The 18,467-nt window shown below is 42.8% G+C and overlaps 1 protein-coding gene and 1 long non-coding RNA gene across 5 annotated transcripts in view; both read right to left on the bottom strand.

Annotated features, from left to right (window-relative positions):
* Positions 1-7,487: 7,487 nt before the first annotated feature.
* Positions 7,488-12,032, bottom strand: LOC111251607 (uncharacterized). The gene is made up of 3 exons (XM_022808318.2): positions 11,495-12,032; positions 10,631-10,980; positions 7,488-10,315 (listed from the first exon to the last, which is right to left on the bottom strand). Exons 1-3 carry the CDS (start codon positions 11,624-11,626, stop codon positions 10,255-10,257), a joined length of 543 nt encoding a protein of 180 aa, XP_022664053.2. The 5' UTR covers positions 11,627-12,032; the 3' UTR covers positions 7,488-10,254.
* Positions 12,026-18,467, bottom strand: part of LOC147755683 (uncharacterized) — a 14,267-nt gene continuing 7,825 nt past the window's right edge. For 3 of the 4 annotated variants that reach the window (XR_015329495.1, XR_015329496.1, XR_015329494.1), the window contains one exon: positions 12,026-12,496. This is a non-coding gene — a long non-coding RNA (uncharacterized LOC147755683). The remainder of the gene's footprint in view (positions 12,497-18,467) is intronic. The other variant, XR_015329497.1, reaches the window with a different exon arrangement.

The raw sequence follows: 18,467 nt of genomic DNA, 5'->3' as shown, positions 1-18,467 counted from the left end.
AGCAACTTCGTGCGATGGACCAACCCTCAATTTCTAGAGGAGTGCAAGATTAGCACGCGGCTCGTAGTCGCATAGTTGCCTGTTACGAACAGCATTAGTGTTTCAGCAGTTGTATTCCATTGCGCCAGCCATAAAAGGGCTGTAACTATGTATAATATACACAATTTCACTTAAGTCCAGACCTACAATGCAGCTGAATTACATCACACGCAGTCACTATATAACATGTTAGACATCAGCATCTATATATATAATTGCCATTGATGATCGGTCGATTGACGTCAACGATGAAGCGCGTCTTTGAGGCCCTATAAAGCTGAAGGGGTCGACCAGGCAGCTAAGGCTGGACCTGCGGTGGGCTAAGGCTGTGTTGGCAACCGCTGCATCCCCTCGCGATAGTCGGCCGAATCGGCCGCTGGAAGGACTTAGCACTTCCACTTCGATATATAGAATGGAACAGAGGAAGTGTTGCAGCCACTGAGTGGATTGCACAGAGACTAACGTGTTTGAGGGAATTACAAAATTTGAGGGGAGCACTATACAGACAAGTGAAGAGATAATACCGATGCTAAAATCTACCTAGTTGTACAACGGGTGATTATAGCGCTGGCAAAACGATGAAAAAAGATGGATGATAGGGACCGATGAAATCAGTCGTATTGCGGGTTTATTGCCGTGACAAGCAATCGGGGCAAACTACTGTATATGCCTTTGAACTTCCGTATATATATATATATATATATATGGAAATTCGAAATATAATAGTAAGGTATGATTAAATATTCAGGAAGCAACCCGTTCCGTTTCGTCATGGTGTGCAGCTAACCGAAAAATGGAAGCTGTCGATAAGGGCTGGGAGCTCTTGACTTCACATTTTGTTCCTACGTGCTATTCAAATCTTTCGTGGCAACTCGTGCCTATGTTTCGAGCCTTACCTCCAAACAGACGTAAATAATGATGGGCAGTATGTGCCTATTCAAACGCATCATATGCAGTTTGGGCCCGTCGATCAGGAAGTACCTTAATGCCTTTTTGGCTCTGCGATATGGAGCCTCACCATTCCAGTGATCTATTCACAGTATTTAAGACTTACTGTTAGTATTACTTTTAAGTCACGAACAGCGGTTACTTTTTGTAGAGGTAGTCCATTTCCACGCCCAATATGAAGAATAAGACATTTTTCTACAAATTAGTCAGCTCCAAACTTTTCGTTCAGATATAGGTGTCAGCTAAAAAAGCATCTTGAAGCCTACAAATATCGTTATTTACTTTATTACCTGTGAACAGATTTCTTGTCTGATATCGTCTGAGTGGTAACACTTTGTAGGTAAAACGTCTACAAATGAAACATACTAAAAGATCAAGAAAGATCACCATCAGGGACCTTGTGGAGGCTTTTCCTCCGTTTAAGCAATGGGTATTTTCGATGATTTCAATTTTCAAGAAGCGTGCGAAAATTACCCAACACTTCAATAGTTATAGGCCAAAATAATCCAGTGAAACTAGGTTAGAAAGTGTTAAGCTTACATACGGACGCTCTTCGTAAGTGTGCAGTGCTAGCGCGTTTGCTTACGAAAGTTAGAGCTACGTGATGCTCCAGGTTCGAAGTTAAGCGTAGACACACATCTGTGTCATGCTGAAAAATGGCCGCCTGTAGCAAAAGTGAATAGTAGTACCAAATTAAAACGTTTGTAAAAGAGAAACTGAGATTTGTGGGTAATGATCTCTCGGTTGAAAAAAATGGATTCAAGTGTAAGGCCAAGCTCGCCCTGGTGGTGCCCTATTAACTGACAAAAGTATTGCTCGAACCATCAATAAAAAACAACTGACAACAAAAATTTCTGAACTGACGAAAATAGCCTCGTTATGACACTCTTGTGTATATTTGGTATAGTATCTATGCATTTCTAATTATATGTGACGCTATCTCATCTGACGCTCGGGTGGTACATACAGCTTGTTGGGGCTTGTTCGTTGAAGACACCAACATAAAAATTAGTCACAGCAGCTTAATGTTCTCTCGTGTAAGCTTTCTATGATGCTGCCCATGTCAACAATCACTCACTTATTACTAGTATGGTTTTTGTCAAAGTATAGGATTTTTTTTAAGGGAATACCAGGTGAATTATTTGAGAAGTAGTACATTTAGTAGAGGATCCAAGTGTAACTTTCATCGTTATCATGATCGAACTCACCTGCTGAGTGAATCTGCCCATCGAGCCTGGAAGGATCACTTGGCCGCCCTTCTACTCGTCTTAAATTCGAAAATTTCGAGAAAAGATTTCGCAGACAAATAGCACACGCAAAACTATTTGCGCGCATAATGTATTTTCAGAGTTTATCTTTTACTATCAGGTACCGTATTTCTAACGCTGTAACATGACGAACAAGTCTCAGATCTGATTTACAGACAACGTAGGGAAAAGCTGTTGCTTGAGATCGAAAGATCTCTGGCTAAAATATATGGCACAATATGATACTGGCAGTGAAAATTCTGTAATTCGAAGAGATGAGGAAGTATCTCGAAAGGTGTCGCAATTCGTGTGGCTATAAACACAGCAACATCCAGCAGAGATCAGATACCATATCGCATTGTTGCCCTAATGAAGCGCTTTATTTTTAGTTTGCTGAAAAAAGACGTCAGAGATTTCATCAGAGCATTGAATGAATGTTATTTGCAGGCTAGTGCGCTTAGTGCGCCCGTGTTGCTATGAGAAATGAATCGAGACAAAACAGTTATTGCCAACGTAGGTTTTATGGCAGGAAATTTCTCTAAAGGTCTGTAAATATGTTCACTATTCATAAAACAGACCAAAACCATCGCTTTTGCTTAGATTTTTCATTGATTATAGGGTTGCCATTCGTCTGACGATCATTAGGTCCATTGATGTAACTTACCTTGATGGAACAACAACGGTAATGGAGACAATATAAAGGAGTCGAAAGGTGAGCCCTGCATTATTCTAGGTATCGCAGATGAGTAAAAGGAACGCAACTGGCCAACCAATTCTAAAATCTGCAAGTCCTGGGAAATGTTTAGTGACTATAGCGACTAGTTCCTACGTTGCTATACAACTGATGTTAATTCGATGCTCAACGCGATTGGAGTGATTGTTATTTTGGAGACTGCACGATATGTGCACGTGATTCTTTAGGCTTTACACGTAGTTTATATTAGGCTTTTTGATCTTTATCGTGTCTGCATGTTCTCGTGATCCACTTGTCAGTGTTCACCATTGCGCCGGCGTATTTTGCTCGTTTAATCTGGTTGATAGGTTTACAACTCTGGTAGATCCGTGGTTTTGTAGATACGCTAGGTTTTCGAGTTCCAAGTTATATTTTTGAAGATCGCGCAGATGTTTATACAGGTACGTGTTCGACATGCTACAGATGTTTACACGCCTTCATGGATTTCAGGAAGAGGAAATTGCGAATTGATGACAGCTGAAAACTCAGAATTACGTTCCGGCGTCTTATGGGTCATTGAATTCTAATTTTTGATAACCCACTGATCTAAGATGGCCAACCCGTTTCCTGGCTGCACATGGTAAATACCTGCAAAAGCTAATAGAAAAGACAGTGCATCATGCATACAAGTAAATTAATCAGGTGAAGACAGAACTATATAGTCATGCTACTCTTCAAGGCATACTTCGGTTCGTTTAGCAAATATTCCACAAGTATTGTCGAACCTAATAGCAATTAAGGCTTTGAATAGCAACAGCTATCACTATGGGAGCCTTTGCAAAACGAAAGGCCATTTGACCTACGCTTGAAACGACTTCCTTGCTAAATGCTTTACGTAGGTGTCTTTAGAACTGGTAGTGATGAAGATGTGAGTTCTGAGTTAGAGAGAACGGCGAACACAGAATTTGCAGCCAAACAGAGAAGTCGAAAGGCACAGAACCTTTCATACAGACCCCCTTGAGGGAACGAATAGCTAAGCTATGCCGTTCTATGCCGTACGAAACGGAGCCATCACCGAGAACGCGGTCGTAGGTAGTCAACCAGGTTCTAAGATTCGCCTACTTATGCTGAGTGAACTCAGAAGCTGGAACGCGATAAGGGGAATTCAGATGCAAAGAGCGGCAACATCGTTGCATATTCCCGCTGCTGAAACGATGGCTTTTAATTAAACTCCTAGACCCACGGTGCTGTTCTTCAGCCGCAGTTGTTCCTTAACTCGAGGGCTCTGTTTGCTTTCAGAGGCCGTGTATATGAAGCACGGCCCCATTTCCAGAGTCGTCTATGTGGATTCGCAAAATGTGCACAAGTGGCTCTTCTGTTTGGGACGACAGGCCACGCCAACCCACACACGAAACATATTCCAACAAGGCGTTCGTCAATTGCCCTGTTCTAAAACAGCTGATGTGTATAAAGTTATGTTCAAATTAATTGTTTAATCGAACATACTTTGTACGAGAACCGTAATAACCGCTTTCTAGTAAATAGATTGCCAGCTTTTTTCATCCCGCGATACGGCAGACCTTAATGGTACGTCCAGAGATTGTAGTTCTTTCCCAAGGAACAATAAAACTTATAAAGGCTGTTCCAGATTTTAGACAAAAAATATTCTAGCCACTTTTCACCTGCGCTTGCAATAGGCTTTATTCTTAGGAAGGGATACGGGCGAAGCTGTCAACGAGTAAAAATAATCTATTGTGACAATATTATGTTTTCTATCAATGTCTGGGTTGCTAGTTATCGGGTCTGCATTACTGTGACTAGTTCAGCGACCACGGCAACAGAACCTTGCCAGATTCTAGCTCATTGAATATACATCTTTGGACCAGATAGGTTTATAGGATCTGTAGCAATAATAACTAGTGCTTTTGTACGTTCACAATATACATGAGTGGTGTGTCATCGAACTGGTGAAATTTCAGATGACAGCAATCTAATGTTAACCTATCAGAGAATGAGGCCCGCTCACAAAACGTATTCACAAATCCAGAAGATTAATCGATTGAAATTACTCTTACTAGATAGACACATTAAGATAATCCCCAAAACTTTTGGAAGAGTTCATAACCTAACCGCGTCTGTAGCTAAGAAGACTGATATTCGAAGAATACGATCATGCTCCATTATTCGATTGCTGTCTATCAGGTACGTGTAAACAACACTACCCCTCAATGACAAGATACACCCAAGAATAAATTAGGATTTAAAGTACGGCCTGCTAGGGCCGCTGATGCGAAAAAATCGCGCACAGAGAACAGGATAATGTGCATTTTTTTTTTCGTGAGTAAAGTCAAAAAAAAAAATCTAAGAGACAAGGTCTTAATTTATAAACTCGACAACTATCATATACTTCTGGGAGGCGCTGTCATCGCCTTATGACACTTGATTACTGCATCCGCCAATCTGCACTTGGAATATCGTCTGAACACATCGCATTTTGATCAGAGGCGTGTTTTGTAATATGTATCAAATTGATCCGAGAAAATTGAACTCTGCTGTAATAGTCACATCGCTTCCTCTGTCATATTGTAACAATGCGTTATATTTGTAACGAGCAACAATTACCGTATCGCAAGATGCATATGTATTGAAATCACCGATATGTTCTTATCTCATGCCTACCAGTATATATGAAGTGCACAGTGATGGTTCAACAAGACGTACAGATCAAGCAGTTTAGAAAAAGCTCGAATCGGTAAAACATTAATACAGCATCATTAAAGGGAATTGACTTAATTATTTTCGTAGGAAGTAAAAAATTTTCGCGGATAGAGTTTTACCGACAGGTTGTGTTGTGGTATACCTTTTTTTTTTTTTTTTTCGGTTTCGAGTTGTGACGCACTTCGAGGCAGCTGATATTCCTAATGTCTATCGATAACATTATCTGAATATGAATACCCCACGTAGCTATAAAAGAAGAAGCCTTGCCTAGCTTCTCTCCAGCTAATTTGTAAAGAATTTGTTACTGACGCAAAGCTCGCGGTACGCCATCTTGCATTTCTACTAGCTCATTGAAACAAATTTTCTCTAACTCCGTCAAAGACCAGTTCTAGTTTTAAATGATCATTGGCAAACTTCTTAGGCACGCAATTAAAAGCAATGTTTACTTTGCGATTGGTGGGCACTTGAAATTTTATTTCGGTCCAGACGTATCCAGTAACTTCACAGTTAATGCAGTAACTAGGGTAGTAGCCAAAAACGTGTCCTGAATATTCTAGCGACTGCCTTCAACGAATAACAGCTATATACGGGTGATAAATTTATTGAAACTTCTATTAGAAAAGGCGCAGTAACAACGATAACAAAACAAAAACTATTTCCAATGTCTCCTACGAATCCTATGACGTGTATTACGCAGTTCCGATTTTTGAAACTCGCCTAGCCATTTTCTTTTTCCGAAGCAACAACTCGAAACAAGCTTGAAAATCCTATACACAGCACGTTTAACGTACCTAAGACGTTTTCCGATCATCATCTTGCCTTTTAACCAAAGGAGCCGTCGTCTGTGTTAATAGCCGTATTGCCTCGCTCAGCATTTTCATCAGCGTTGTATAGCGACGGCCGGTTCTGGTCTCTCGATACTGAACTTTTTGATTGAAGGTTGTTCCGGTGAACCGCTACCTTTTTGCGCTTCTATCGTTTTCCAGTTCGTGCTTCACCACAGACTTCTTGGTTTATATAGAGCTATCTTTAGATCCATTAAATGGAATTTGACCGCCACTTGTCTCACCGTTATGTGGCGACTAAAAAGAGGAGCGTGGTTTCCCTAGGGCTGTAATATCTCCAAACAATGGCCTTAAGCCGAAAAAATCTCCTCTTAAGATTATTCGAAAGTATTGTCAAAAACGTGGTGAAGTACAGAGTACATACCCGAAACACTTCCGACCAACATAAACATTCGTTTACTTCGGCGTCGGAACACTAGCCGCTGTAGTATCAAATGGTATTGAGCAGGTCAGCCAACTTTGACGCTGCGTGTGGAACGGCCCGATTACACATTGCCGATTCATTATTGCACAAGGCCACATTCGAGGCCGATAGCAGGAGACAAAGACATGGCTTGAGCAGCGAAAGTTGGCTGCGCGAGAATTTACTGACGGCGCAAACGTTCGGCGATCGTAAAACAGCTCTTAATCTACTGCCTCGTTTTTTCGTTGCCATTACTGTGATACCTTACAGCTGTACTGTACTAATGGAGAATTTAAAAATGAAATTTTAATCTTTCATACAAATATCCTGTGACACCTATATGCGTGGCGATGCAAACAACATTCTCGAAGCGCTGTTGTTCCGCTTAACGGGGTCGCAGCTCTTTGCGGATGCCTAGGCATCGTTATGGGCCGCCGCGCTAGACGTCGCTATCGCTCTCGGAGAGCCCGTAAGCTTAGGCCCACCTCCTTAAGGAGCCGTATTAGCGTCAACGTACTCCCGATAGGGATTTCGGAATCGCGCCATCCGGAATCTGGGATCCCCGAACGAAAGTAAGCTCATTACATATGTATATCTTAACAAACGAAGACATGTTTAATGTTTTATACTCAATAGAAATACACGCTTTATTGAAAATAGCTTATCTCGTTATTTGCATAATATATAATCGTCGTTGATAATCATCGTAGAAAATAATTTTGTATCATTCATTGTTTTGAGCAAGAGCACAAATAGCTCCTCACAACTCTTCACATCCTTCGTTCTGGATTCCTTCTGATATCAGGTGTGCAACTCCTTCGCACGAAGGAGTCAGCTCGTCACTTCTTCAAGCGTTGATCTGACAATAGTTCATCGCTCTTACATCGTCTCCACACACACGTATATATATATATATATATATATAGGTTCGTGGCGGATTACGCCTATATAATCCGCCGCGGACTGCACGATATGGTATTCGTTCGCTTACTATCTAGATATCGAGTTCAAGCCAATACAACAAACGACACACGAAATTTAAGAATTCTTAATCAATCAATGCTTACGTACGTTTCATTATATGAGTAGACGCCGCAATATGCAGCCAGTGTTACCGTTGTTGTACTCGCGAAGATCACCTCTCAGTGCTTACAGATGCATCATGGCCGCCCCGATACCTCGAATTTCGAAATATTTCGGCAGATCGTTGCCAGAGTTCGCTGTCTCATTCGATGTGTTTTCGGCAATCGATTCAATCTAAGCAGCATTCGCCTGTTGGCTCGAAGCAGAAGTCGATGACGCTCAATCGATATTTATGCACGAAGGGTTGAATATCATGAGTTTTTCGTTGCCATAATTGTGTTAATATGATTATAGTTATTATGGCACACAATGCGTGTGGCGCACCCTTTCACTTTCTTGTTTTTATCATTTTCATGTTTAAACGTGTATTTTTATGTGTTGTTTTTTTTTTTGTTGCGCTGTTGAAACCATGTTGATATAGATATCTGTATACTGGCAGGTTCCACTTCTATGTGCGGCATCATGCAGTTTGCCAACTATTGGCTTGGCAGTGCCCCTATCTATCACTGCTGCATATAACAGGAAGAAATATTCGTGTGGTGTAGAACACTATCTGTAAAATGAGATCATCGTCATATATGTATCATCATTATTAATATTATTATCAGTAAGGTTATTTATAGAGTACATTTTATTTCATTTTTCTTCGTTCATTCTTCGTCGTAGTTGCTATGGTTCGTAAGAAAGGTAAAAGTTTGGCACAAAGCTCCTTTCGTGCACCGCCATAACCTTCAGGCCTGCTACAGCCACTGGGGAGGGGGGGGGGCAGTGCAGAAAATGGAACTGCAAATAGATAGAGGAATACATGTACCAAAGTCTCCGCGTAGATGATATCTATCCTTTGCAAGTTACTACAAATGGTAGTAACTTATAGTCGGACAGCTTGTGTTGTAGATGAGATCAGAGTGCTTACCCGGCAACTGGAGCAAGCTCATACAGAATGCGTACTTTATAAGGGCAAGAGCAATTCTTTCGCGAAAAACTGAAGCTAGTTAGGTTATTGCTATCAGGTTGATCAGTTTCTATCTTTGTATATCGTTCTTCGTATTGAGCAATAGACATTGGAGCCGTCGAAGGCAAAAAGGGCCGTCCTGTGGCCTTAGTCCAGTTAAATATAACGTGCCGCTGTTTTCGAAAGGAATCAGAAGAAAACAGTGAGAGCGATAAATACATGTTAGGGGAATAGGGTCCGAGTTCCGTTCCGAGTTTATTCGTGCTAGACACTTTCACTTTCAAGCAGTTCTGACGTTATGCGGCCGTCAGTACCTTCATGAAGAAAAGGAGAGCATAACACTTTGATTGTACGATTCACTCGTCAAGGATGCGGCGCTTCATTGAGGTAGCAAGAAGTTCAGTTGTGTCGGCCTGAGACCATCAAGGATAAAGCGCAAGGATAGCAAGATTAGATGTAGTAGCAATAGGAGCAAAGTAGAAAAGATAGACTTTATAGATAGAGGTAACTTTTTGCTTGTTTGATGGCGGTCAGAACGTACAGCGTACGCGTCTGCATGTTTGACTCGGCTGGGCTACGATCAACTGAAATCAAAATTCTACAAAGATGACATTTACAAACGATGTACGAACGCGGGCCCGCACAAAAATCGGTGTTAGATTAATTTCTCTAATTCTGTGGCAGGCTTTTTTCTATGTAGTCTTTATTCTATGGATCGTTGTCGATGTCATGGATTCGTAAGCTGCCTTCAGTGTATTACTTCAATTCAATGTTTCTATTTCACACTTCTTCGAAAAGTATAATCTTCGTTCATAATCCAAATTTGCGAGCGCCGCTCAAATGAATTACCTTGATTTTCGAAATCTTAAAGCCCAAGTGTAAACTCTACATCGCTATGAGTCACAGGGCAGAGCTGAGCCCTTCTATCTCATTGATAAACGATGTAATTGGTGTGTGTACAATAATGACACCGGCAATACGAGGCAGTGTTGTGCAGTCTCTCAGCGCGAGATCTATATCATTATCCATATAATATATCTCTCTCCTTCTAGAAACGGAATGAACAATCTATATACATGACTTCGTTTGTCGTTGTCGTTCGCTGGTGCTCTATTGATGAATAATCGTCAGCAACAAAAATAGTTTTTGCTTTTTTTTTTTTTCTGTTTGTGCTTCTTCCTTTCTCTACGACCGAATTCCATGGGGTTTATGTTATACTGCAGATGTGAACAACTGCATTATATCTTCCCCATATCGTTCCCCATGTTGTAGCTGTTGTTAAAGTACAGAGGTCCAAAGCCCTATCAAGAGGCGTATCCAGATACTTCGGATTTACTCCCGACTCCTTATGACGACTCATTTGCTGGAGATACACTCAGCGGTGGAGATTCCACACTTTCCGGTACTCTGTAATGTAACAGGAGCTTATCCATTTAAAACTGCTTTTACGTTTTGAAAGTAAGGGAAATTTACCAATAAAGAAACCGATATAGTCTGCATCGTCGTATGATCCGAGTATCGAAATGTTTTGATTTATTATATGCGTCAAAAAAGCATTTAGTGTGATTCCGTATAACTTAATTTCACACTATTGTAGTTGATGCACAACACCCAGAGGCGTACAACATAACAATTAGCAAACAGGACGACGAAAAGGCGTGGAGATGTATTATACATAATAATCACAATCCTCCAATACATATGGGTAGGATAAATCCGTACCTGTCATCATTATTTTCCGGGGCGGCATCTCCCTCGGCCTCGTCCTCTTGATCGTCACCTTCCGTATCGGAGACACCCATTGTCCCATTATTTGCTCCGATGACATTTCCATTAAAAACACTCCCTGTGGTCGCCAACTGCTGCAACGGGCCAGCTGCGTCCATAGGCAGGCCCTCGAGTTTGCCCATTGTGCGAAGCTTCTCCATAAAGCGCACAATTTCTCGTTCTGTCTGTGGTAGTGAAGATAGTGCATCAGATGAAGGTCCTGGATGTTCTGGCGACGATGCTGATGATGGTGAGTGTGCAGCCTCGGTCGGTCGTTCGTTGCCCGCGGGCAGAGCGTTAGGACCCTAAAACAAATAGCGAGTAATGAAAGAATGAACAAGAAATGAAATAGTGAGGAAAGAATGAAATGAGACAAAATACGACGAATAAGACGATAAAATTTGATGAAAAGTAACAAATCAGAAGTAACAACACGAAAAGTGTTGCTAACGTTTTGATAACAACGACATTTTGGCTGAAGTATGTATTGAAGTAACCTAGTTTCGAATTTTACATTCGATAATGTCGTTAAGCATTGCTTCAGATTCATTCATTCATTAAAGCTGTGGCCTCAGATAAATTTCAATATAAGACCGCTATATTTTCTTAGTATATCCCCCTGAAAATAACTAAAAACGTTCCGAAAAGCCCGTTACTACCTCTTAGAAGGTCATTCTAAATTTTGTGAAGACTTTCTAAAACCGATTCGCTTTCTGCCTTTGACTACAAATTGCTGAGAGAGATTGTGGAGAGATTCACAGCTACGCTGAAATATGCTGTCTGGAACCTGAAGTCATCTCATAATGTAAAGATACTTACGAAAACAGTGAGGATGTGTCTGGCCGATTTCAGATGGTCGCGCAATTTGTCTTTTCGAGTGAAGGATTTGCTGCACGCCACACAGTCGTATGTTTCGCGATCGGCGAAGTGGCGCTTCATGTGTCGCTTCATCGTCGAACGATCGAAGAATGACTTGAAACAATACGGGCAGGCCGATGCCTTCACAGGAGTTCCCCCGGAGCCGCCAGATCCGCCGGATTGAGGCGAATCAGGTCCGCCGCTCACTTGGTAGTATCCAGGACCTGCCTGGCCAGCCTGTACAACCTGCACTGCTTGAACGGTCTGCACAGGATGGGCGTGCAGAGAGCTTTGGGGAACAACCGTGGCCTGGTTTGGCTTGGGGACGAGCACGGTAGCTGTGACAAGGGGTACAACTGCGGCGACGGCCGCTGCGGCCACACCGCTAGACGTTTGCGGAGGCCCCGGCACAACCGTTGAAGAAGATGGGGGTCCACCTGTTGACGCAGCTGCAGCAGCGGTGGTAATTGTTTGAATCGCAGCGGTGGGGACTGAGAATAATGTTAGACAATAGGAAGCGACGAAGTTAGACAGGTGACTACAATTATTTTAAATGTGGAGTCGGACGGAAGATGAAAATCCAGAAAGGATAAGAGCGTGAAATATAAATGCACAATGAATCAATTAGAATAGCTTGGAGTTTATTATTGATGCTCTGTCAGCGTTCGTGTAGCATATCGAGGTCGTTAAAGAAGGTTAGAAAACATCTGAAAGAACAGAACGTGTTAGTTGATTTGTTCATTTGGGTAACTCTTACAAATATAGGGACGACTTCGTCACTTTTGCAACATGCATATAAAGAATAACGTTAGCGACATTTGCAGGTCACAAGAACGCGTTGGAGCAGTCATGAAACAGAGGAAGTTAGTTCCGAAATCCAATCTTGAAATGATCAGGTAGCAGAATGAATCAGCTCAAATCCCCCGCTTCTCGCGATCGATTATCGAAAGATCTGTAGATTACCTGAAGAAGAATGTCATATAGTAAAGTACAAAATTTATTTGTCCTTTGACTTGAATTCGAACACTTATTGGCACCAAAGCAAAATGGGCATACTGCCTATGATGGACTGGATGACTGCCTATATTATATACAGGTAAAGTAACATTCACTGGAACCAAATAAAACTGTGCGGTATATTAATAAATCAATCTGAGCCTTCTGAGTGTCAAGGTTTATCTCCACCTGGGAGAGCCTTGAGCCTTAGTTGGAGATAAAGCCATAAACGTCAACACTCTCGATGACTATAATTGTCACTTATATTTCTAAGGTTCTAAGTATAAACATGACAATAGCACGATAATTGAGCGATATAAAATCATATTTAAGAAATATTCCGGCGACAATTACGTTCATAGTTTATTTAGACATTAACTCACGATTACCAAAATACTGGTCGCTCCAAACGCAAAAAACTCATAGGAAAGTTCATGTAAAAACGTGAATTTAGGTGAAACTGAATTTACACAACCCTACCTTGTGTTTGAGAGCGACACTGCGCCGTTTGAGACGAGAAGTCAGCAAAAGAAGATCAAAAGGGCTATCGCTTACCATAAAGCAAGAGGAAATTGCTACATTGTATCCTAAAACTATAGTTGTTCCTACAAAAACTAACAGCTTTTCTCTCGCAGCCAACAGAAATGTTTCCTGGCACTAGATATCCATAAAACCGTACTTGCTAGACGAACCTACAGACTATGGTAAATGCATATAGAAAAGAAAAAAAGAAAGCACGTCACAACGCACTCGACTTTAACAACGGGTGCCTTTTATAGTGAGCAATTTTTACCGCTAAATCGATAGATCAAGATTCTCAAGGAAAAGTACTTATTGAGTTTGGCACGAATATCCTCCAAATGGATACCACAAAGGTTGCCATATACCGTATAATAGACTCATTTATTGATTCGCTCGTGGTACCTCTTATTTCCGTCGTCTGTCTATCGGTTCGGGTCTGGCTAAAACGCAAGATACATCATTTAACCATCTATAATGAAGTCTTATATCGAGAAACGACGAGGTACAATTGATCATGTAGCAGAACGAATTACATGTCGAATACTTGATTTTAATTTTATTCGTGTATTTGGTAAAGCTGACGACAAATGAAGACTAGCGGTAGATCTTGGAAAACGCGACAATAATCTCAGAACACGAAAGGGAAGACGGTGCGTCGAGTTATCCCGAACGCAGACACTCGTTCCCACATAAATTAACCAGCATTGTCATAATCATTCCAGCGTGTCAACTGAACGGGGTTTTCTAGCTTAAGATACCGATTAGTCGTTTTCGTCATCTTCCGCAGTCCCATAGGAGCTGGGAACGGGGTAAGTCGAAGATGGTTTTGACGCCTTCTAGGACCTTACTTGGCTTAGATGCACGTTCTCTCAATGCATGATACGTTTTTAACGCGCATTTAAATAATTTTCGTAGAATATTAATTTCTCGAAAATACACCTGTCGCCATGCGTTCGAACCATAGTGAGTAGCTCCTCACCGGAGAATCACTCTTTTCGGATATGACAGTTTATTGAATGTACATTCAGTATCTCCATTGCTACCTCGGTTCGAGTACATACATACGACATGAGCATCGTAGTTTGAAAATTTGGGTAAAAGATGTCGAAGAAAAGCTGGGTTTGATCGACTAGTTTCAAACTACAAGGTTAAGATTTATATAAACCCGAGCACAGAAGACTCAGGGGAATATTCAAGGAGTTTTCTGTTGTGTTATGATGGGAAACTTACAACCACAGCGAAATATTTATCTTGTCAGACTTTCGATTTGACCACTTCGCTAATTGACCGGACTTTGTCGTTGGTGGTCTATGCTGCAGACCTTTACCCTAATTTTTCTCACGTCTAAAATCACCGTGGCCATTTGTATACATCATATTATACTAGCATGCTGGTTGCTTTAGTACGTTTATATATATATATATATGTAGATATTCTACAGCTGCTAGATGAATGGTTGACGAAGGGTTCTTGCAAAGAGATAGAGGCATGCGAAAGCAGCAATAGTAGGGAACTACACTAACGATAGCACGAGCATTAGCAGTTCGAGAACGTTGATGGCAACAGCAAAATTCAACAGTTCGCACTAGCGGTGGCGGTGGCGGTGGCGGTGGCGGCAGTAGTGGGTTGACGGCTGATTCATCACGGTGGCGCGGCTGGCCCAAACAGCCGTCAGACATGGGTTTTGGGGCCCCCGGCTTCTGCCTACCGGCGGTAACGTGCGGAATCAGCCGATCAATCGATCGACCGGCCAGCCAGCCAGTTACAATCACTGAAAAGCGGCACGGTTACTAGTCAGCAGTAAGCGGCTACTTCGACAACTATTACTGCTACTAACACGGCCGGTCTTCGCGACCCGTCAACTGGCCGCAACATCTACGCTTAGCCTTGCAGACGAACAGCCAGACACTCTGGCATTTCACCGTAAAATGTCTATACGAGAAGACAAACATGAGAGAAGGGAAAGTGAAAGAAAAAAGAAGAATCGATCCTTCTCTAGCTTTCTCTCGACCCCTACGTTCTCCCCTTCCCCCAGAAGGACCCGGCCTAAAGTCATCGTCGGTAGCTCCATTCGTTCGTCCGGTAACGACCATGGGTCGCTCCCAGACAGCTACGACGACCGCGAGCACTACGCAGATTGTTGTCGCTGTTGTTGTTGCTATCGCTGTCGATGCTGTGGGCCTCGAGACGCAGCGACAGCGTCTCCGTCGCTAAGGCGATAGCGTAGTAGAAGCCATTGCTGCTGCTGGCTGACGTAGGAAAAAGAACAGCGACAACAATAACGACAAGGACGGCAGCAGTAACACTCGACTGCAGAGACACCATCAACATGCACCGGCACAGACAGAGCGTCACAGACAGACACAGTCACATGAACTGATCCAGCCAAACACGCTAGACGCGTCCGTTCAATGTAGCTGCCTGCTAGACCACAAACGAGGGACCCGGAGAAAAATGGATCGGCCTGGTCAAACAAACGCAGACAAAAACGGTGACGGTGGCGGCGACAATAACAAACACGCGCATAAAGAGGCAAGAACAGCGGCGGCGGTCGCCATTGGCGCTGGGGTAGACAGGCCGAGACGGGTCATACAGAAATAGTGCAGCCAAAGAACCGCAAATACAGCCACGACGACGGCGTAAAGAAAGGCAGCAAAAGGCCCCCGATCAATCGCTGCGGGGGGACCCATAACAGACGTGTATAGATGCTGCCACCGCTGCCTCGATGGTCGACGCTGACAGCGATAACAGCTAACTACTACTGACCCAGTCTCCTAGCTTTTTTGGTCGTTTTTTTGCCAACGAGAACATACGCGCTAACACATAATATAGCACAATTTTCTTGCCGTAAATTTTTCTTGGTCTGATTAATCCGCTAGTATTATGGTAACACAGGTGTGAGTTTCTCGTGCGGCGACGGCCTCGGTAATATATTCACTGTGTATGATAATGTAGCTTGTTTTTGGGCCGCAAATCAGCAACTTTAGTGACACAGAGCTTGTCACTAGCGAAATGTCTGTTCTATGAATAAAAAGGATGCTCTGCTTCTCTACATAAATGATTAGTTAATTACAGAATTAGAAATTCAAAAAGTTTTAGGTGATCATTATATATATTTATGTATGTTTATATATGAAAAAAATATATCCATATATAAACTATATATACAAGATATACATGTATATATCGACTTTGGTTCCTTACATGTTTTTTTGTGCTTACTTCCCAAATTAGGATTCGTACGCGTTTCTGTATACTTGCGCGAATCGGATCAGACAACTGACTTACGCCATAAAAACAACCATCTTTAAATGTTTGGTGCACCTTACTGCATTTAGGTCGAACCAACATTAAAACACTAAGTAAAAGCTATTTAGGTATAGTAAATCCAAACAGAATTGTGTAAATGAAGCTGTGTTTAGGTTTTTGTAAAGGTAAAACAGGCAACGTTTTATTTCGTATCGCACGCTGAGTTCGTTAGGATAACCACAAACGTTTGGTCTAGGATCCAGAATAATTTTCTTCAGTCCTGGTTTACGCTACAAGAAAGGTAACAGGCAGTTTTAAAGTGGTTTCTCACGGAACTGAATTTTATACAACGGTTTTCTTGTTTATCGTTTTTTTGCAAAATATACTTTTCCTTTATGCTAATAATTTTCAAATAATTTTATTAAAACTGCCTTACTGCTTGACATGTAAGACAGTTTTTTTTTTCAACATATTTTTATGGTGACAAATGAACTACTAGTGTCTGAAATATCTAGAATCGGTACAAACTAAACACTATGAATATCAACATTACATTTTGGTATTACTCTGTTGATGACTTCGCTTGAAACTTTCCATAACGACCATCGATTCTGTTTCCACCGTGATTTCCAGACATGACAAGCAACTGTATGTGATAGTATGTAAGATATACAAATCCAAAAGCATATCTACAACTCTGGCTGCTTAAGTTCGAAGCCTTTTAGGATTCAGTTTGCCTTACGGTTCGCAAACTTTTCGGCTGAATATATAGCATCAGTGTATATCTCGTCAGTCCCGCGTAATGCTTCATGCGCATACAACATGTACCTCATGAAGAGATAGGCACATACATTATACCGGTATACTTGTAATTCGTAAACAATCTATCTTCGACCTGGTTTTTCCTCGGCAAGCTTGAGCCTTTAGGTGCTGGCTCCGTAATAAAAACCCCATAGATAAGAAGCAGCTTTGTACGAACCACTCTCCCGACCCAGGGAACACCAGCAGCCTTCGTATTCCCGCACGAGCGTTTCGCCAGCTGGGCTCCAGGTCAGCGTTCTCGCTATACATGTTCTTTCGCTCTCTCTTCTTTCTCTCTTCCTCGGTCTGTACTGAGTTCCCCATATACACACTACCAATCCATATTTACACACATACACATATGGCCATTAAGGGAGACGCTGCCCCTGAGCGTCCTTTTGAGCCGCTCCCGCCCGTCTTTGCTCCTCGCAATAGCAGCAGCATCAGCGGCTTCCTCTCGCAAAGAGCCCACATCTCGAAGGGCCAGAGGACTGAAGGGAAAGCCGCCGGTCGAAAAGGAATGAGCCTAGAGGATCGGCGCGGCCTCGCCAGGCGATCTGCGGACCGACCAACCGATGAGGCCTGTGCTAGGCTCATACAGCGATAGGCTACGCTACAGTGATCCCATACCCCCTGTTTCCCTCTCCCTGCTTGGCCAGCTCTAGCAGCACTTCCCACAGTTGTGCAGCGGCGCGGCCGGCACTCGCAGCAGGCTGCGTCTGCAGCAGACTTGCACAGCGTTTCTCTTTCGTTTTGGGTAAGCCCCAATATCGAAGGCCGCTGTCACTCTCTCCAGACATCGGCATGTCTGGTCCCCATCCCTTAGGACCCCTGTTAGTAACGACCCCCCCCCCTCCTCCCCCCATATACACCCTCCCTAGTTTGCAGCCCCTCTTCCCTTCATCGGCCTCGACTCGCTCGGTGTTGGGCTGGTGGGGTCGACTCACTGTTGCGATGATGGTGATGGCGGTGGGTCAATGGTTGAATGGTCGAGGAAGGTCTCCTTGCGCTGTCCTCCTGTCAACTACCACCCAACCACCTTCTCCCCTTAAGACTCGTCCAGCAGCCTCCTACAGCCCGACCAACCCGCGTGTTCCGGTGTCCCCTTGGTTAAATGGCCCGCTCCCCATTGGCCTAGCCGTACAACAGGAGCGTATGCAGCAGCAGCAGCAGGAGGAACATAGCTCGATAGTCGGCATAGTCGTGGCATAGTGGTGCGACGAATGAAGAGTATCACACTTAGACGGTACAGAGAGTGACAGTACCAATGCTCTCACCCGGCAAACGGATGCGTGGCCTGATTCTCGGAAGAGCGGATCAGCCTCACTCATCGGTAGCGATCCTCGTGTCTATATATGTATATATA

This window comes from Varroa destructor, unplaced genomic scaffold, assembly GCF_002443255.2.
Source record: "Varroa destructor unplaced genomic scaffold, Vdes_3.0 BEIS01000005.1, whole genome shotgun sequence".
NCBI classification, from domain to species: domain Eukaryota; kingdom Metazoa; phylum Arthropoda; class Arachnida; order Mesostigmata; family Varroidae; genus Varroa; species Varroa destructor.
The sequence above is the reverse complement of the archived record's forward strand: the minus strand, read 5'-3'. Positions and strand labels throughout refer to the sequence as shown.